Genomic DNA, 21567 nt, shown 5'->3' on the forward strand with positions numbered 1-21567 from the left:
TACTTGGAGGACGATTACAAGAGAACTAGAGGAGTGTGATTCGAGTAGTGAGTCGTGGGTTCTGATTATGAACTATGGAAACACGTCCATTTATAGACTGGAAAAATGTCGATTACGCCGACATTAATCTTTGTCGGTTACGCCGACATAATTGCACGTTGGTTACACTCTCATTAAACAATATTGGTTACATAGACATAAATGCACATTAGTTACACCGATATAAGTGTACGTGGATTATGCTGACATTTAATAAAAAAAGACATAACCGCTACAGAAACTAAAAAGACATGAATGTAATAATGTCTCATTAATGTTGAGCCATTAACACACAAAATTACAACAATCCCACACATAATGGCTCAACAAAACAAAGACTTGAGGGATTCCTAGTGTGTCAATGGAAATACTTTGCATCAAGATAGGTAACTTTCACTTTGAACCTTTTTTAGTGAAAGCCTATCGGACATACTTAACCGGTCGGTGAACTTAGTCTTGAATCGCCAGTTGTTGGTGTAAGCCCGGATAGTAAACCTCACACGTAGTATCTCCGAATTAAGATTGGTTCTCATTTGCATTCATTCTTTCGGCCTAGAATCTCTCGGGATTCATGGGTACTTTAGAAAATCCGACCTTTAAAGATTTTCATAGAGTCGGCCAGCTTCATGTATTTAGGAGCATTCATATTAAAGGTATCCTATCATACTTTACTAGGATGTTGAAATTTAAGCTATATGAATCATTAAACACATAGCGTACCCTCAAAATGTTATAGGAAGCAATGTTGCATCATAGGAATGGGAGACATTGCTCATTCTAGAGTTTTTGAAATTTTCGTTGTCTTGTCGAACCTGTTCCATGAGATCTCCAATCGCATAGGTTAGGTTTCCATCTTGAAAGCTCTTTATTGGGTTAAGGCTTTTAACTCCATTCCCCTCGATGCGCAGTTTAATTTCTCTCTCGACAAACCTTTTCTCAGCGGATCTGCAATTTTTTCCTTCGACTTTAGAAAGTCCAAAGAAATTATTCCATGCAAGAGCAACTGCCTTATGGTATTATGACTACGAATGTATCTAGACTTACCGTTATATATCACACTATGTGCCCTTACAATAGCTGTTTGATTATCACGGTGAATGCGTTTTGCAAGCATAGGTTTTGGCCACAACGGAACATCCTATAAAAACTATCGAAGCCACTCTGCTTCTTCAACAGCTTTATCCAAAACAATAGACTACGATGCTATCGTGGAGCGCACTATTAGAGTTTGCATTGAGGATTTCTATAATATTGCGGCACTTCATAGCATGAACATATACCAACTAGTCGATTTCGATTCATCTAAATCCGAAATCCAGTTGGCATCAATTCAGCATTCCAACACAGCTGGATATTAACCATATTATACAACATAGTCTTTTAGTATTTTGTAGATATCCTAATACTCTCAATAAAGCATTCCAACGCTCGTTACCCGAGTTGCTTATATATCTGCTCGGTTTTCCTACTAAGTAGCAGTGTTCGATCTAGTACAGTTCATAATGTGCATGAGACTACCGATTACTTAAGAGTATTTCAACCGTTTGATACTATTTTCAGTATTCTTTCTTAAAGTTAGGTGCGGCAGAAAATGATTATTCGCATCTTTAATGTTAAATTCTTTAAATCTCTCAATTACCTTTTCAATAAAATGAGATTATGTTAAACTTAGGGCATCATAATTCTTTAGAATTTTGATGCCGAGTATAACATTCACAACACGTAAGTCTTTCTTCTCAAAGTTTTTCTTGAAAACATTCTTGTTGATTTTGATAACCTCAATGTTATTTCCAAGAATAAGTAAGCCATCAACATATAGATAAATAAGTACGCATCCAATGGACGTAGATCCGGTGTATACACATTTGTCACATTCGTTGATTCTATACTCATTTTGGGTCATCACATGGTCAAACTTCTCATGCCATTGTTTAGGAGCTTGTTTAAGTCCATTCAATGATTTAACAACTCTACACACTTTGTGTTCTTGTTCTTCGACCTTGAATCCTTCAGGTTGTTCCATATAAATCTCCTCATCGAGATCCCCATACAAGAATGCAGTTTTCACATCCATTTGATGTGCCCGCAAATTGTATAGGCGAAGTTATAGTAATCAATATCCTAACCGATGTTATTCTTGTAATTGGTGAATAAGTATCAAAGTAGTCTAAACCCGCTTTTTGTCTAAATCCTTTGGTAACAAGCCAGCTTTGTACTTACCAATAGAACTATTAGCTTTACGCTTCTTCTTGAATATCCATTTGTATCCAATTGGTTTATTTCCAGATGAAAGGTCAACCAATTCCCAAGTATGGTTACTTAGGATTGAATCAATTTCATTACCAATAGCTTCTTTCCAAAAAGGAGCTTCTGGAGATGACATCACGTCTTTGAACCTTTGAGGCTCACCTTTTAACATGTACGTTAGAAAATCATGTCCAAAAGATTTTTCAATCTGCGATCTCTTGCTTCTTCGAAGCTCCACGTCCTTAGCCTCAACTTCATCATTCTTAGATTTTGAATTTCTAAATCTCTTGTGAGAAAGTTCACCCCGATTTCTATTTGCAAGATATATATCCTCAAAGAATTCAGTATACCTTGATTTAGGATAGTACTGGCATGGATTTTCGCATTTTCGGATTGGTGAACCAAAAATCTGTATCCACTGCTATTTTGAGCATAAGCGATGAATATGTAATCCACCATTTTAGGTCCTAATCAAGTTTGTTTAGGAGGAGGAATCGCCATCTTGGCTAGGCACCCCTATGCTTTTAAAAAATTATAGGATGAGAGCCTTCTATTCCATAACGCATATGGAGTCTTACTCGTTTTCTTGTAGGGTATTTTATTAAGAATGTAGTTCGCAATTTGTACTATCTCCCCCCCTCCCTCCACAAGTTTTGAGGTAAGTCAGAACTTAATAACATGGTCTTGGCTATCTCCTTTAAAGTTCTATCCTTCCGTTCAGCAATTCCATTTTGTTGTGGAGCATAAGGAGCAATTGTTTAAAGAATTATCTCTAAATTAACACACAGCTTTGTTAAATTGAAAGAACTATATTCTCCTCCTCTGTCAGACCTAAGCACTTTGGTTCATTTATCAAGTTAGTTCTCAACATCATTTTTATACTTGATAAACATGTTCATAGCATCATCTTTGCTAGTTAACGGATAAACATAGCAAAATCGAGTACAATTTTTCGGGAAAAAGTACACTAGAAGTGTCATAGCTTAGTCTTTGGGTACAAGAATTTCAAGTTTACATCAATGACAGCCACATTGACTTTGAACAGGTCATTACTTAAGTACCCTTTCCCCATATACATTCCCCCTTTAGAAAGTACAAACTTGTTGGATTCACATAACTTAGTCCGATTACCTACCCGCTCTGTCAAATTCAGCTACTTGGCTGTACCATTTCCCTTGCCTTTGCACGGGCGCTTCTTGCAATCCTTAGCACGATGGCCGGGCTTATTACAAACAAGGCATGCCCCTTGAAATTTCTAAAATTGTTCCTTCTGCTTGCCTTTTCCTTGAAAAGACTTCTTCTTTTTCCCCAGTTGCTTAGAATTGAAAGACTCAACAATGTTAGCCTTTGGTTCAATAAGATGGTTTGCATTCCTCTTGTTGTCTTCCTCAATTATGAGGTACGGAATGAGATCTTCAAGGCTCATCTCTTTTCATTTGTGCTTCAAATAATTTTTGAAGTCTGCCTAACTCGGAGGTAGCTTCTCAATAATAGCTACCACTTGGTATGATTCACTAAATATCATTCCCTCTGCAAAGATGTCATTCAAATTATTTGCAATTCCCGAACCCGACTCATGATAGATTTATAATCCATCATTTTGAAGTCCAAGAATTTGGCAATCACTAGTTTCTTGGTGCCCGCGTCCTCAATCATTTATTTCTTCTCTAAGGACTCCCATAACTGTTTAATAGTTTCAATGTTACAATAAACATAATAAAGAAAATCTACCAAACAGTTAAGGATATAATTTTGGCATAGGAAGTCCGTGTTCTTCCAACCCCGCAACGCCCCTAGCGTTGTGACATCTTGCTTATTTGGATTAATTATCGGGCACATCTCCGATAAGTACTTAACTAGATTCAGTGGTTAGATAAAATAACATCTTCTTCTACCATTGCTTAAAGCCCACACCAGCAAATTTCTTCGATTTCTCATTCGATGTATGAGATGGTATCATCAAGGAAGGAAAAGTCTGTTTATGAATACTCGCACCACTATAGATGGTCTCAGCCCGAAGGCCCGCAACATTTGTTGTCACCGAACCACTTCATTAGTAGCGGTCGCATCGACCTAAGGAAAGTCTCCAACAATGTTCTAGACATTATTGGGTACTTGACTAATATCAGCCATCACGATTTTCTGATAAAACCAAACAAACAGTAAATATAAGCAATAATCACCTTAAGATTATTGAAAAATATTAAGCACACGTTAACGTATCAGGGGAAATACGGAATACTATTTATTATTATTAGAAAAAATAATAATAATAATAATAATAATAATAAGACAAAATGGCGATAATAAATTCAATAACAATAACGACGCCAATAATTTTGTATTAATCTTTACACATAAAGATTACAAATCAAATAAAATTGCTAGTTAATGTAAACTCTAAAAGGAATCGAAGAAGAGGTGAGCTAGGGCTAACTAAATCTCCTTAAGGCGATTAGTTCCCGCCAACGGTGTTAAGCGACTTCATGAACTATGCCTCCTAAGATATAACATCTCGAACCTGTTTGTATCAGCACTATACAAGCATGACTCTATCGAACACTTCTCGAAACCGGCACATTTGGAGGACGACTGCGAGAGAACTAGAGGAGTGTGATTCGAGTCGTGAGTCGTGAGTTTTGATTCAGAACTATGGAAACACGTCTATTTATAGACTGGAAAAATGTCATTTACGTCGACATTAATCCTTGTTGGTTAGGCTGACATAAGTGCATGCCGATTACGTTCTTATTAAATCACATTGGTTACGTAGACATAAACGCACATTGGTTACACTAACATCAAACCAAAAAAGACGTAACCACTAAGAAACCGAAGAGATATGAATGCAATAATGTCTCATTAATGTTCAGCCATTAACACACAAAATTACAACAGTATGTAGATTTTGCATGCCAAAGTGGAGGTTTTCAAGACATCCATTCCATTTGAGATCGGTGTTCAAGGAAACCTAAGATGTGGTGGGGTCAACATGGTGCATGTGCACCTATGCTTCAAAGAATGGCCTTAAAGCTTCTTGCACAAGCTTCTTTTTCATCATGTGCCAAGAGGAGTTGGAGTACATACTCCTTTGTGCACTTAGCTAGAAGAAATATGACGATCCCAATACGTGCGGAAGATTTGACTTTCATTCATAGCAACCTTAATCTTTTATAAATAAATAAAAAAAAGACTCACAATATTTAAAAGGAGATTCCAAGACATGAGATATTGATGGAGATACATTTGACACATTTGAAGATGTTGGGGTGCTTGAAACTGCAAGTCTTTCACTTAATAAGCCGGATATAAAGTCAGTTCTTTTGTCATAAGAAGCGGATAATGTAGATAAATGACTTCTTGTTGTTTTTTATGGTGAAATGGGGTTTGTTTTTTGTTTTTCATTTACTGTTGAATGATAATTTTAATGGTGGAATGTGGATTGTGGATTGCTTGTCTTTTTTTCTGCAAGTTTATGGATTATTGGAAAGAAATGTAGTTGATTTTTTCAATTCAAAACATTAGTGGAATAAAATGGTGCTCTTTAGCCTTACATGCATTTATTATTTGTGTTCTTTCTCATGATCTTATTATTATTGAAATCATAAAAATTATTATTTATCATATTCATATAGTATACAATGCGTCTTAATGTGTCGGAATTCTTTATTTTTTGAGAATTCACGAGTCCTCATGTCATGTGTTGCGTGTCGTGTCGATGCAACATAGTTTCTCACAAATAACCATGCTTTAAAGACCACCTTTGTGACATCTCGATCTTCTTGCCAAATTAATTAAAGGTGATAAACATATTAGAATTAAATTACTTGACTTAGAATTGACTAATGTCATGTAATTTTTAAGAATCGGCAATATGAGCTCAATTTCTCGGACGAGAAATTATGGGTAGCTATCATACGAATGCGACACCCTAAAAATGTTACTTTACCAATTGAATACAGTTATGGCATAAGATGGATTTTTATTTTTCCTAAGTCAGTTATACTAATAAATCAATTAAAAGGACTATAGTACACATTAACCTCTAAGGAAAATTATCAAGAGCGTAATATATGATATTAGAATCAATTGAGTATTCTAATAATTCAAACATGTCACGTGACTAATTATTTGGTAATTAAAGTTAATAATATTATGCTATTCAAAATGATAATTAAATATAGAAAAAATTATTGTCTAAATTAAGATTTAATATACATAATGTACGTAATTAAGGTTATGGGGAAATATGGACATTTCAATCCCTTAAATCATGGCCGGCCACCAAGGGAAATTGTGCCAAAAATTTATTTAAGTCAATTTCATGATTTTACCCAAAAGAATTATCATTTCACCACCCATGAGAACCAATGAAAAATCAATGACAAATAGTAACTTGCACTCAACTATTCTTCTCTCTCTCTTTTCACCTTGGCAGAATCCCCTTTCTCTCATTTCACTTTGGTTTTCAAACTTTTACCTCCTTGAATTGATCTCAAGAGAGTTGCAAAGAAGAATCGAGAGGGATTTTCACCAAAGGTCGAAGTGTTTTTGCATTTGAGGCAAGTCTAACATCTTCTTATCACACTTTTATGATTCAATATTGTTAAACCTGATTTATGTGAAGTATAAGATGCTAATGTGTGTGTGTGTGGTAGATTCCGTGCCTATATGAAAGGAAATTGACTAAAAGAGTGAATCTTGTAAGCTGTCTTGTTTTGAGACTACCATGCCCCCTTATTTTTACTATTTTTGTACCAATTTTTGTGGACCCCAAATGTTATGGGGCGAAACATAAAAGATGAAGCCAACATCTTAACAATAACATATATTATTTTGGAAATTTTTGGAGTTCATATGATCAATCAAAAGTCATTACTTGTTCGTGATTTTAATCTTTACCCGAACTCGGGACCACTCGATCTTTTGGATTTGCCATTTTTGTACTGTCTTTTGTCAACTTTAATGACTTAAGTCAAAATATAAAAGTCACTCTCAACATCCTAAACTACTGCATATAGTAAATTGATAATTTTTGGAGCATGTATTAGCAACCTTACTATTTTCTACTTTTGCAAGTCTGCATATTCCATTATGAGCTCAATCTGACCTTTGATGCTAACGATTTTTATATCTCTTCCTGTGGACACGTACGGTTTCAACACAAAACATGAAAGTGGGAGCTAACATCTTAAGCTAAAATACATTAAATTGAAAACTTTTGGTATATTTTAAGTTGGGATTAAGACCACTCCTTTAACTGACTATGTTCTGTTTCTGGGCTTGAGATTTGGTGTCATTCCCATAAATTTTTGTGAAAAATTAAAAAAGAGCTAATCTTTACCTTGATCACAAAAGTTGTAGAATTGGACTTTAACTACAACATACTAAAATGTGGTGATTTTTGGAGTTGATTTACTTCGGTAAAAGTGTAAAATTAGTTCGGTGTATAAATCTGTCTCTAGAGATGTAATTCACGAAAATAAGGTAAAACCATTTGATCTTTGGGTTTGATACTCAAGAGTTTTAAACAAAAGTTGATCCTCGCTGAATGAACTACTATTTTGTGAAATTTGAGAATTTTATGATTTTAATTAGTGTAATAATCACAGTGATTAATCGGGCCTAAATCTACCCCGATTTCAAGGTTAGGACGAATTAAAGTTTTATGAAAGAAAATGTTCCTATGAATACCGGATAGCGGTAAATTGAGTGAATTGCATCTGGCATGATCATGTGGCATATCATATAAACACATGTGAGTATTGATCATGGAGTAAAAAGTTGTAAAGAAAATTCCCATCGGACTACGTGTCGATAGATCCCCAGGTATTTGGGAAACCCCTGCTGTGCGATCCGGATTACTCCCGCTATGTGATCAAGGAAACCTTCGGGTTTGGAGATGCCCAAGCGCGGAAAGTTTGGTAGAGCCATGTGCGGATGTCGGGGAGGAATCCGTGGGTCTTGGCAAGAAAGACTATGAAACGTGATCCGAAAAATGGTTAAAGATGAGCTAAATGTATAACTATATATTTGCGAGTACATGACATACTTATTTGTATGAATTTCATTTTCGATGCGGCTGTTTGCTTGATTTAATGAAATGTCATGGGTCGGGTCAACAAATAAAAGAAGGGGTCCTATATAATCGTAACACCCCCGTAAATAGTTTTTAATAAATACGGATTAGATGAAACGGATTGAAAAGCTGACTTATGCAAGGAAAAGTAACGGAATTTTGAACATGATTATCGAAGCAATTAATGGGCTTGAGAAGTTACACGTCGGTCGAGGAACCAGTTTTGTAATCTTGACATTTCGGGCCCGGCCGTGGGAGGGGTCATCCGGAGTATCAGCCAATTCGAGACTCGGGGCAACAGCCTTCATTAAAAAAAAAATTAAAAATTAAAATGAGATGAAGTCACATTTTAGCCCCAACCGATTTGGGCGAAGTTATGGGGAAATTGGTCTACCCACCATTATTTTTTTAGCCGTGAGTCTAGGGGGAGGAGACCCAACGGAGGGACCAAACTTAAGTCTTGATGAGGAATGTGCCTCATCTTTCCCTCTATTTTACTGAAGGCCCTCAGTGAGAGCTAGAATGAATGGTCATGAGGCCCACTTGCTCACCTTCATGTTAGAAGCGCAGGCTCCAAAATTTTACAGACCCACTTTTCTTCTATTTCACCTCGACCATATCACCCCAACTTTTTCCCTTTCCTATGTGCGACTTTTTTTCGACAGCTCAAAGTGGTGCAACTCTCCTCGTTCAAGCCGGCGCCCGACGACTTCCTGGATTTAGGCAAACCCAAGCTTTGGCGTACGACGAAGAACCAAGGCGAGTCTTATCTCTAACTCATTTGCTAGGCTCGTTTAATGTAGTTGGGAAATGGTGGGCACCGAATTGCAGCAAATGGTGATCTTGGAACTTTTTTTTTAGAAGGCTTAGTTGAGGTGGTAGTGTGTACGAGCAAAGTGCATAGGTGGTGGCTTAGTACTGTGAAGTTTTGGGGAGTGGATTTCCAAGCGGTAAACTATGCAGTGACGGTTTTGGATATTGTTGGGAAATTGAAGTGCAAATGGTACTATAAGGACATTTTACTTATAGGGTGGAACTAATCAAGAATTTAGGTTCGGGTAATGCGGCGAGTAAAGGTCACGATGGGAAAAAAAAAAAAAAAGAACTAGTGGCTGAGAGGCTAAGAGGTAGGATTCAAGTATTGTAGAGATGTAAGAAAATCTGCTGGGTCCAAATATACGTGCTGGAAATTGATAAAATGCATGCTATTTCGGGTTATATATGCCAAAACTGGGAGTTTATGTGCTGAACGTGATCCTAAACAGGCTGTATTTGCACTAAAAATGTGCTGGAACACTACTGTGGGGCTATTTTGTGATGGACTATGTGGCTAAGAGTTGTTATATGTTTGTTCTTGTTGTAATGAGTGATAATTATGAAGAAAGTAGGTTGCGATTATTGAAAATGTTTGCTGGAGGTTGCTGCCTTCGCATTGCATTTCACAATTAATCGGGCAAAATGTGATAACACGCGAATGTTAAACTTACAACGAGTACAGGGGTAAGCACCGCGAGTGACTACTCCGTGTATCCGAGAGACTAAGAAGTCCTTCTAGGTTAGTTTAATTCATACGTTGTGTTATCTATATTGTGGTAAAGTTTATTATAGAACACAACATTACATAACATAAATCATGCATTGGTACCATTCATGGGCATAGTCTTGCATCTCGCAAACAAGAACCGAGTAAGGTTCGTGGAAATGAGCTGTGTGCTCGCATGAAATTACCCCATGGAGTGTATGGGAAGACTCTATTGTGTGACCGGGTGGTCTTGCTGTGTGATCTGGACCGGTCTTTGAGGCGGTACGAGACGACATCATGTTTGTGTGTGCATTGATCATAGCATAACATCCCTCAAGCATTTTCCCACGTAATATAAATTCGAAATGATTACTGACGTCTTGCTTGATAGAGTTGGGTCCTTACGCTTTACCATTACATGTTTCCCTTCATTATATAGTTTAGCCGGTGATTTAGAGATTTGACTTGCTGAGTTTCTCACCCCTTTGTTGTTGACATTTTTTTAGGTAAACCTCATGGCTAGTCCACCTACTATTACCTATGGGGTGCCGTCACGTGTGAGCTGGAGTGTAGCACCCTATGAGATCCCGAGATTGCCGGGACTCGAGTTTGTCCGAGTGATTGTCACCCTATGGGTAGACGGGGATCTAGATGTGGGGGAAGTCCCCCACCGGTACGTCACAATCTACGGCCGTTTGGAGGACGATCTTGGTTCCGTTGGTTCCTTGCCTTTTGACTATGTGGCGCCCTAGTGGGCCTAGTATAGTATGAGAGTAGGTTGACAATGTACGGCATAGGCCAAAGTTCAGGTTCGTCTGTGTTGTTGACGAGTCGGAGTGGGAGTTTTTGTTGGGGATTAGTTGTCTCTCTGTTGCTTTTGTACCGGGTAGGGCGACATGCCACTTTTTGGATGCCACCCGATGAGGTCTCCCAGGTTGTAACTAAACCGGATCGACTTTTGTCGGCCAGTAATAAATAAATGCCGTGTTTGCTTATTCGATTGCATGTTTACTCTAAATAATTACTCATTACTATCATACGTTGAAATGCGTGGCAAGCCCGGAACGCCACAATAACACCGCCAATGCCTTTGCGTGTTTGTATGGCAATGAAAAAGGTTCGAAGACGACGGGGGTTCGAATCTTGGAAGTTGTTGTTGTAATGTTAATAAATAAAAAATTTTTGTTGAAATTGAAAGAATATTTTGTTAATTACCAATTATGCTTATTTTGGTAAGACCTACTAAAAATGCATATTGGAGCTCTGTCGATTTTGAGTCCTAGAGCGAGGAAGTTGTGTTTTCTCGATCCAAGTTAGTATTTGTGAAGCAAACTTCGGTAGTGTGGGTGAACGCGGGCCGTGTGACCTTAGTCTCATTTAGATTTATCGCCCGATACGTTAGGCAAATCGATCGTGTGCTGATTCCATTATGCATCTTGGATGATGGGGGTAACGATGGTGATGGCGGTGGAGCTTACGCAGGCAATGACGGCGGTGAGCTTGAGGAGGAGAGCGATCTGGATGTTGTGGAGGACTAGGCCGCCGTTGGAATCATAGCTGTCTGTGTGTGGCTATCTATTTAGTGTCTGTTTGTGGTTGTGTTCGGTTGTCTGTCATAATATGTTAGTTGTGATGGCTTAGTGTGAACCTATCATGTGTAAGTTATTTCTACTAATGAAAACATTATGTTTTAATATGCGCTTTTATTCTGCTTGCGCTAATTATATTAAAAAATAATAATAATAATAATAATAATAATAAATGGTTAGGTCGTCACAACATTTTATCAACTTACACCTATTAAGCATCACAATCGTCGAAGCAAAACGTGTATCCGTCACGGAAAGCAACTTCAACTGAAGAAACTCATTATATATTGCGAATCTTATGGAATGGTTCATAATGAAATTTTTTATTTGCATAACATCGTCAACAATCTTTATAATCCAACTACATTCCTCATATACTACTTGATTGGTCTCCATATTTTTGCGGCATAAATGTTCTTCAAAGCTAGATTAAGGGTGTGCACCACACAAGGCATCCAAACAATGGACGAAAATTCTTGCTCAACGAGTTGTCTCGCGCCCTTACAATTTGAAGCATTTTCCATAATGATTTAGACCACATTCTCATGCCCAACTTCATTGATTACTTCTTTCAATAAGTTGAAAATGTATGTCCTTCCTTTCATTCGAACAATCAACCGATTTTATAAACCATCCAACATCGCTATAAAGTTAATAAGTGATCTCATTTGTGAGTCACTCCATCCATCACTCACAATAGTTATACCTTTATCCTTCCTCATCTTGTTAATATGTGTGTGTGTGTGTGTGTGTGTGTGTGTGTGTGTGTGTGTGTGTAAACTCTCAATATTTGCCTTCTATTATTGCAACAAAGTAGTGCTCAACAAATTATATTCGGTGGTACATACCCCCAATGTAGTGATTAGCAGCATAAGTGAAAGAAGATTGAAAGTAAGAGTTATTTGCTAGGCTAAACACCAAGCCCGTCGAATAGAACATCTTAACAATTAAATAATCTAAATGTTCCCGTTGAGTCATGTCAAATGCCTTCCCAATTGCTTCTCCACTCTCACTTTCAATCTTCCTTTTACTAGAGTCAAAAAATGAACACATCCCACCAATACTACTACCACTACCACTAGCTGAAAAACTAGAAAGTGGCATAGGTACATGTCTAGGCATATTACTCATTAATCTAGCATTGACCTCTCCATCTAATCTTTTTATCCCCAAAAGGCCCTTTTTTTTTATTTTACTTTTCCTCATTTTCCAATCCCTTTTCCACCTATTATCAACAAATGGGTCCTAACTCTCGTGTATGAACTCTTAAAATTCCTCATACAAAAAATTGCATTTCCAAGAGTAATTCCCCCCCGCTTCACCATGATCGGAGAACCTAGTCGTATACTTTCACAGTGGTTTATTTAATTCTTCATTGGTGGATGTAAGTGGTTGTGTACTAGAAGTGCTATTTTCCATGCTTGATATCACTCTACAAAAAATACAATTACACCAAACCACAGTTCATACAATCATTACGGAACATAGGAGATATTACAAAGGACAAAAGAAAATCCTCTTTCTCCTTGTGAAATTGTACTTTATATTGATCTCAATCATATCTTGTTAAAGAACAATGTTGAAATATGTGCATAAATAACAATATCTAGCATGTTGTTAACGACTTGACTCTATATCTAGCTCAGTTTTACAAATGTACAGCCGTATTTAAACAATTTGGCCTCGCTGAGTATGACGATCTAAAATGGAATAATCAAAAGATATGTTGGAGAAATCTTAACTACTGCACTACAATTTCACATGAGATATTACACCAAGGTTCGATACTAAAATGGAATGACCAGAAGAAAGATTGAGACCCACGTAAAACCCACTTTTTGGACCCTAAGCAGAAGAATTAGAAGAAAGATTTTTGGACCCTAGGCAGGAAGAGTTCAGTGTCGAGCATTACCTGAAACCAAAAAGCGAGGAAAGTGAAGGGGGCGAGGCGAAGCAATGAGCCCAAGCGAGACGGCGACGTGGCGATGCGAGGCGAAGGAGCGAGCCCATACGAGATGACAAGGTGGTAAGGCGAGGCCGCTAGCCCAGGCAACAAGCGAGGTGACGACTGGCAAGGTGAGGCCGCGAGAGAGACAGAGTCACAGAGAGCGAGAGAGACGCGAGAGAAACAGAATCAGAGAGAGCGAGAGTGACGCGAGAGAAATAGAGACACCAGAGAAACAGACTCAAAGGTAGAAATTAGGTTAGTGATTTCGGAGTTTTTAGATTTCCATGTCACTTATGTTTTTGCCCTAAAAAATTTGACATTTTCCCAGTTTGCCCCCTGCGACACGCGAGTCCCAGCGTGTCCCTGTTGTAGACTTCGTGTCGGAATCTCGAACACGCTTGACTGTGTCCAAGCATGTCAGACACTGACACGAGCCTGACACGCGAAAAACTACTTCGAAAGAGTGTCCATGCAACATAGGTGCTGTCGATAGGGCTCCTGGTACGTGGAACTAGGAAATAAATTGGACGAAGCAACATCCCGAGGGGGTCGGCTTTAAATCCTAAGCGTCGAGGTTGGCTTGAAATGGGTGCGTTTGCTCCATCCCTAAAGCTCGTAATGGATTGCAGCACAGCCGAATTGTTCCTTCTGTGGATATTAGTATTCAAAATGGTTGGTTTTGCTGTCAAAGTCTGTATCGAGGGACACAAGCCATTGAGGAATAAGATTCATTCAAGCTTGGCTTCTGAGACATGTACTAATTGGCATATTAATTTTGATTAGGAGTGGTAGTTTGCAGTTTCCGCTGTACTGTCTTTCATTCCCGGGCAGGATTTCTTGTAATTTGGTGGGAGGTGATTGCTTTCTTTCTGTAAACCTTCAATTTGCTTGGATTATATTGGGACTTAGACATTTCATGAAGTTGATGTAGCAGTAAAAAATCTTGACTTTCCCATAAAAGAAAAAGGTTCCACTCTGGAGACATCTAACCAAAAAGTACTTACATCTGGTGCCACATTATTAAGATTAAGTACCCTAACATGCTCAAACCAGGATGATGCCCACCAATCATCAATTGGTTTGGAAACAAGAGCAAACACTAACTCACCTTGATCTGCTTTCAGGGTTTTTTTTTATTTTATTATTTTTTTGGAAACCAAGATGCTTTTTCATCTCTCTTGTTCACAGATCTTCTGGACCATGAACTCCTTGTGATAGATCATCTGGCTCGTGTGTGGTGTGGGACAGCAATCAAATTTGGCCCCATTATCAGACTTTCATCCATATCCCCCAACAGACTCTCCCATATGAGATCTGTTCTCATTCTGATTCAGAGATTTATTATGTGGACCTATATTGATTCTTCACAGATTTGCCAGGAGTGGATCTTGTAAACATGTCAATGTTCTTGATCAGTGATCACTTAACCAAAATCAGAAGGTGTGAAAAGAATTTGTTTTCTTGTCATTCATACCCTCTCAAGGGCCTTCTCTGTTCCCTCCTCATTCTGTTTCTGAAGAGCGATTCTGCTCGTGGGCTGACTGTGATTCAACTTCTCATGGGCAGCGGGCTTGAATTTGGCCAAGTCTGCTAATCCTTCAACCTCATCCACAACTTCTCTGATTCTTCCGGCAGTTTCGATAAGTAAAGATGCTAAAGTCACTAGCGGGACGACGCCCAACAGAGACGTTGCAGCCGACGACACAGCTGGTTTCTCTGCTTTCTCACTCTCAGTGCCACTAACTTCGGGTGATGGTAATGGAAGAAGCAAATTAGGAAGATCTGCCAAGCAACTCTGGAGGTCTTTCACAGCGTCATCCATTTCTCCTACCATGAAATCTGTTGTCGACGACTTCCTCGTTGCCTTGATTGCTTGCGCTAGTTCTTTTATGACATTGGAAGATTTGGAGCTCACTCTCAAGCACATACTCGCGAGATGGCCCTTTATCGACTCCGGGGCCTGTTAAAATGCACGTTCCGATTTATCACCATCTACCGGCTGGAGAATTCAGGTTGAAATTTGACAAGACTCATATGAATGGGACAGTGACACAGTGGTTCTTAGTTTACCTGAGTTTCCGAATAGATGCAACCATAGAGAGCCTCAACACAGTATGCACATCTGCGTATTGATGCCCCGACTTTGAGGTACTGTTTCCACGGGTGCTGGAAGTTGAAACAACCATGCGCCGGCTCCCATCTGGCAAAGTTGGCCTATTAAGGAGGTAATTTGAAAAGGGAATTAGAAAAGCAAAACCTAAGGCAAACTTCCATAAGTTCGAAAGCATCATGCTACTGTTGGTTAGTTTGCATACCATAGTTTCTTCGATTGCTTTCGAAGTTAACGCGCATTTGTAGCCTTGCAAGTTCTTGATAGGTTCATTCTTGCCACCTTCGGTACTACCATCAAAGTATTCGATGGCACAACCTAGAAAAAGAAGGAAAAGAATCGCGTCAAAGAGTTATCAGAAAGATGCAAGTTAGTTCACTAAGAACTAGTCACGCTCATTTCCCAGTCCGATGCTTACCCTCTAAAGAGCAGGAGAGCTTGTCCAAGTTCCGGAGGATCAGATTGTGCAGCTCGGTGCCGGCCCAAATCGGGCAAACGAGCATGCTTACGGTAATGCACAGGGAAGTCCCAACAACGATTGTGGATATCCTCTGGTGGGCCAAGGAGAACAGCTCATCCACTCGGTAACCCGACACTGAGACCAAGCTGAAGGTGAGGATGAATATCATGGCGCCATAATCGAACCGGGCTTTCACCGCCGGAATGAACCTCGAGAAGGTGGCTGCAGAAGCTGGCCAAGATAAAAGCACTAGTTAGTTATGAGCTTGGACTGCATATCCATCTAGGCATTAACATGCGAATGTTGCCCAGTTCATGTACCGAGTAGAAATAGGGATGCCCCGATGATCAAGGGCTCGAACTTCTCTCCAGATCGGTTTGCCACCCAGTTGACGCCGACGCCAAGGAATCCAGCGAGAAAGGTCCCGCAGACTCTATTCAAACATTTGCATATTGTTGCACCTGCAGTTAAAGAGTTGCAAACAGTTGCTACGAGATCAATACTCATGAACCGTATCAAATCATTAGCAAGAAAATCTCGAGGACAGCAAGTTTACTTACCAACAGTCTGCTCGAAAACTACCACGACCGTCATAACGGCCCACATGGCGTTCCCGCCGACGCCTTCATACAATGGCCTCATGTAGTAGAAGAGCGACACCACGCTGAGCGCCATCCCAACCTTGAGACCGTGAACCACTTTCCTCGGGTCGTCGACTCCCAAGTTCCACGCTTTCTCAAGGAATCTCCAGATTGCCGAGACGAACCGCGAGAACAGGCCAACTAGACTGTTCCAAGCCTTCATGACCGGTCCTTCATGAGGAGCCAAAGTCCCCGACGTTCCATCCGCCATCTTTATTGTCCACTCTAGTCCATTGTTCATTTCCTTTGCCTGAGACATCCTCTCTCTCTCTCCCTCTCTCCCCCCCTCTTTGGCTGGTGGATCTGATCTGAATGAAACAGAAATTGGATGTGGAACTGCCGAGTAATATTTGGCTGCACCAAGCTGGTACGGTTAGGGCTTGCTAATTATGTATGGGGGTATATATAGAGGGAATATGATGACATACTGCTTTTTTACGTTCAAGTATAAAAAACGAGAGATCAGAAACCTCCACAGCAACATTGACTTTTCATTTTGCTTCTCTTTTCTTGGGTAAAAGTATAGCAAGAGTGTCAATATTCATGTACGGTGCTTACTTTAGTATCAATATTCTTTTCGAATCACTTAAGTGCTAATTTTTTTTAAAAAAATGATTATTTCAGTGCCAACTCCGGTGAGTTTCGCTGAAAATCCTACGTGGCTATGAGCCCTCACCACTGCCACCCCCACCATCACCGACAATTGCCGGCGAGAGGTGGGGATTGGCCAAGGGGGGTTGCCGGGGCTCGACAACCCCCGCCGAGGCCTCACCGGGGTAGGCCCGGCCGTTGCCTGCCTCGGAAACTCACGGCGAGGCTGATCTCACCGTGGCGGGGCGTGGCCGACCTCGCCTAGCGAAGGCCAAGCCTCGCCGAGCGTCGGCCGGGCGAGGCCGGCCGGGTCTAGCCCCGGCAAGGCTCGACCTCGCCCAAATCCGGGCGAGGTTGGCCTCGCTGTGGGTTTGTGAGGCCGGGCTTGGCCGACCTCGGCGAGGCCTCGACGAGGGTCGCCGAGGCTCGGTGACCCCCTTCGACCATCCCCCACCCCTCGCAAGCCATTACCGGCGATGGTGGGGGCGGCCGCATGAGCCCTCGTCGTTGCAAACTCACGGTTTCCTTTTTTTATTTTTTTTATTTTTAGGCTATTTTTTTGCTTAATTTTAATTTTTTCAAAAATAATTATTTTGAAGTTGAACAATCCACGTGGGATTTGGGTTGATTTTTAAAAAAAAAATTGACACTTAACATTAAAAATTTAATAAAAAAATGTCATGTGTCTTGTTTGGCCGGAATTAGCACTTAAATAACCATTTTTTTTATCGGAATTGGCACTTTAATGATCATTTTTTCTCCGATTTGACACTTAAGTGATCAAAAAAAAATATTGGCACTAAAGTGAGTGTCGTACACAAATATTAGCACTCCTGTTGTACTTTTTTCCTTTTTGTTGTATTTATTTTCGTTTCGAAATTATAGTGGTTGTTCTTTCGGGTTTTGAGCTTTATCCCCACTATCGAGTCTCTTCTTGTGTTAAGTAGGGCTGAGCATGTTCCAAGGTTATAATCGGACCGATGAGGAAAATATCTAGTTCAAGGTTTCAAATATTAGGAAACTTATTCTGACAGGTAGATTTTAAGTTCGAGATAGATGAAACCTAGAACCTGTAAGAAATTTTTGTGTTTTTTTTTTTTTTTTTTTGTAATATGTCTTCCCAATGATAAGTGTGTAATCTAGAACTACTAATCGGAGCTTCCATTTCTGGCAATATTTATGAATGAAACTTTTTTTATTGTTAATATTTCATACTTATTCGTATGTCTAAATATGAGTCGTGGTCAGTGGATTGTAGCAGCAAGTGGTGGTTATTAAATGCGATGATTCACTGCAATAATTCAATTAATAATACGGGTGAATAGAATAGATTCCAGAGCATGCAAGGTAGATCCCGCCTTTCAAAAAATGATAAACTTGTTCCGACGGGTAAGTTTCAAGTGGAAAATGTATGGAACTAGAATATGAAACCACGCACCCCTAGTGTTAAGGGTGGCAAATCCGACCCGAGAACACAACTCGAAAAAGACATCCATCTGCTGACACAAACCATCATCTTAGGTAACACGACACGATTAACGCAACACTAACATATATTAACCCAGTTTTCAATGGAAAAAATACTTTACAATTACGTTGAAATATTTTGGTGATGATATGAAATGACACCAATATGACGAGACAACATAGGCAGGTCATTTCCATGTCTTAGTTTCCTATTGATCATTTCATAGAATGTAATTTCTGTGCTTTAGACACGCATACCTTAGACATTATCTATCACATTCGTGACATTGACATTAGAACCTAATGGCCTATAACTTTGGCCACATACCTGATATTAGTTGATCTGGAGTTAAATCTGCATATTTTTTGGTCGATTTAATTCCTTCATTAAGTAGTCCTCTTTTTTCCTTTTTAATTTCCCACGGCACTAAGGCATTATTTTATCCCCGTGTCAGTCTCTATCCCCCTTCATCATCCTCAATCCTTGACATGTATGGCCAGAGAATCAACCTCATGTCCTTATGTGGACCCCATCAACTGTTAGGTCATGGCTATGAGTTCTGCTTAGAGACTACAAAAGTATTATTTACGTTGATAACTTATCCTAATACTTTCATTTCTGGCCTACCCACTATGAATGTCTTGACGATAATGTTTCAGTACATATGCAAACCAAACGGTGATATTACAAGGCAAACACGCCAATGTGACTCAAAAATCTGTCATCCAGAGAATCTATGCGCACTTAGGAAAATCTATCGAAAATTTCTAGTTCACAGAAATAAGATGAGCTGGCCTACTCAAGTCCAACAATCATCGCATGTTGAATATTATGGTATCTTTCCTTCTTGTTTTCACTTTAAAACACAATGGACGTGCTGGGATCGACTTAAATGGATAGTAATATGTCATCGTATTTCAAACGCACCTGATAGGCTATCGTGAAAAAAAAAAAAACAGCAACAGTGTATTCTAAACGATGGAGAGCCCTCCATCTACTAGATATCCACCGAGGTGACAGCACCAATATGTCTTAGAAGGTCCCAAAACATTTGTTTATATCGCCCAAAAGGAGAAATCAATTCAAGCAGTTGGTTTTTTTTTTCTAGTGCCCCCTGCGGCGGATGAAATCCCTTATTTTATTTGGCAAATTAGGTCATGATTTGGACAGCCCAATGCTACCTTGTCTACAGAACTGAGCACTAGTGGAACAAACTCCAATCCGATTGGCTTTTGCTGATTTCGGTTGAAACGAAGGAAAGGGCACGTATCTCCTTTTGATGTTGAAACCTTTCCACAAATGCACTCATTTTGTAAGGCAAGCTCAACTTAGGTCATGATTTTGACTGCCCCAGATAATCTAATGTTTATAGAGCCGAGTGTTAAGATGCACGTGTGAAATGTATTGAAAAAAGTCTCACGAAGGAGAGTTTGTGTAATGCAACGCGATTAATATATTTAAGTTAGTCTATAATTCACTGGGTTAATCTTTTGAGTGAAAGCGAATTTCAGTTTAATATGTTGACTAGCTTGAACTTAAGCTCTTTTTCTTGATAGTGAAAATATCGGACTTTTACTGCGTGCTCCCAACAAATGAGGTGTCATAGCCGATAAATTGATTAGCGTGGTTCACTCCCAATGTATACTGGATAAATTGATTCGGGAGGTCCATTCCCAATGTATACTGGTGTTTGTTGAGTGTCTAAATGAATGAATCTCGTCAACAACGAAGTTTCCAGGCAAACCGACAGGCTCAGACTTGAATCTCCAAGAGGAAGGGATCTCATCAACAAACACAATTTCTTGGTGGCCTTCATGGTGCTGACAGGCTTAGACTGGAGCTCTTCCATGACGATCTTCCCGAGAGAAGGTCTCCGACTTGTGTTGCTTGCTTCCAACATTTGGCACCAGTGGAACATATTCAATCCCATTGGCTTGCGCTGGTTTCAATTGAAACAGAAATAAAAGAGCACTTATCTCCCTTTTCCCGTCACTGATTTTGAAAGGCAAACTCAACTATCAAAAAGTCTTTCGTCTTCTATCTCCCACACAATTCTTCCTTCCTCTGCTTTATTTTTTATTTTTATTTTTGGCCTTAATGCATTGTGACTTGCATTGCACGTACGTAGTGAGGCACTTGTCCTAACATTGGGCCCAAGTCAAAAATCTAATTATAACCTTTTTTATAACACTCCGTCTTGGGGGCACTCAAGAGATTGTGTACATATAAGTACAACAACGACCCAATGCTGGCACGTACAAATTTTGATTGGTGGGTTCTTGCGAATCAAAGAAGAAAAAAAGATCCGGTTACGGTGCAAACGGAGAAAAAGGAAAGGGATAAATTTAAAGAAAAAAAAAAAAAACGAAGAAGAAGGAGAAGCGCAGATGACGCAAATGTTAGGTACTTCATGTTGCGGTCACGGAGTAATCCATCACGATACGAAACAATTCGCGAAATTTATTGTAACTTGCAGACTAATTAGCACAAATATCTATGAAAGCTTTGTTGTATGTTAAATTTCTCCTGCAGTGGCTTTTAATTTTTCTAGAAGTCTTTGAAAGCTTCAATAGAGTTTCATTTTAGAAGAAACGACCATTAACAGAGTTTCGGTTTCAAAAGCCTGCGTTAAAACAAACAAGAGACTTGGCAAGAAGAAGAAGAAGAAGAAGACTGCCCAATAAACTTTTGGCCAATCCTTCTCAAGAAGTCTTTACTACACCAGCAAACTTTTTTCCAAGTCAATTTGGTGAACAAACATTTGGCCCACCCTCCCGGAAGCAGACCTCGTCTCATGCACCGGGCGCGACCGAGTAGGCAGTCTTTTGCAAGCTACCGTGATCCTGAACCTAAGTTGCTTCGCTTCTTGTTTC

The 21567-nt window shown here is 39.5% G+C and overlaps 1 protein-coding gene across 1 annotated transcript; it reads right to left on the reverse strand.

Annotated features, from left to right (window-relative positions):
• Nucleotides 1–14789: 14789 nt before the first annotated feature.
• LOC115740880 (aluminum-activated malate transporter 10-like) lies at nt 14790–16979 on the reverse strand. The gene is made up of 6 exons (XM_030674520.2): nt 16555–16979; nt 16315–16455; nt 15953–16225; nt 15740–15852; nt 15495–15638; nt 14790–15384 (listed from the first exon to the last, which is right to left on the reverse strand). Exons 1-6 carry the CDS (start codon nt 16892–16894, stop codon nt 14893–14895), a joined length of 1503 nt encoding a protein of 500 aa, XP_030530380.1. The 5' UTR covers nt 16895–16979; the 3' UTR covers nt 14790–14892.
• Nucleotides 16980–21567: the final 4588 nt, after the last annotated feature.

This window comes from Rhodamnia argentea, chromosome 9 (assembly GCF_020921035.1).
Source record: "Rhodamnia argentea isolate NSW1041297 chromosome 9, ASM2092103v1, whole genome shotgun sequence".
NCBI lineage: Eukaryota > Viridiplantae > Streptophyta > Magnoliopsida > Myrtales > Myrtaceae > Rhodamnia > Rhodamnia argentea.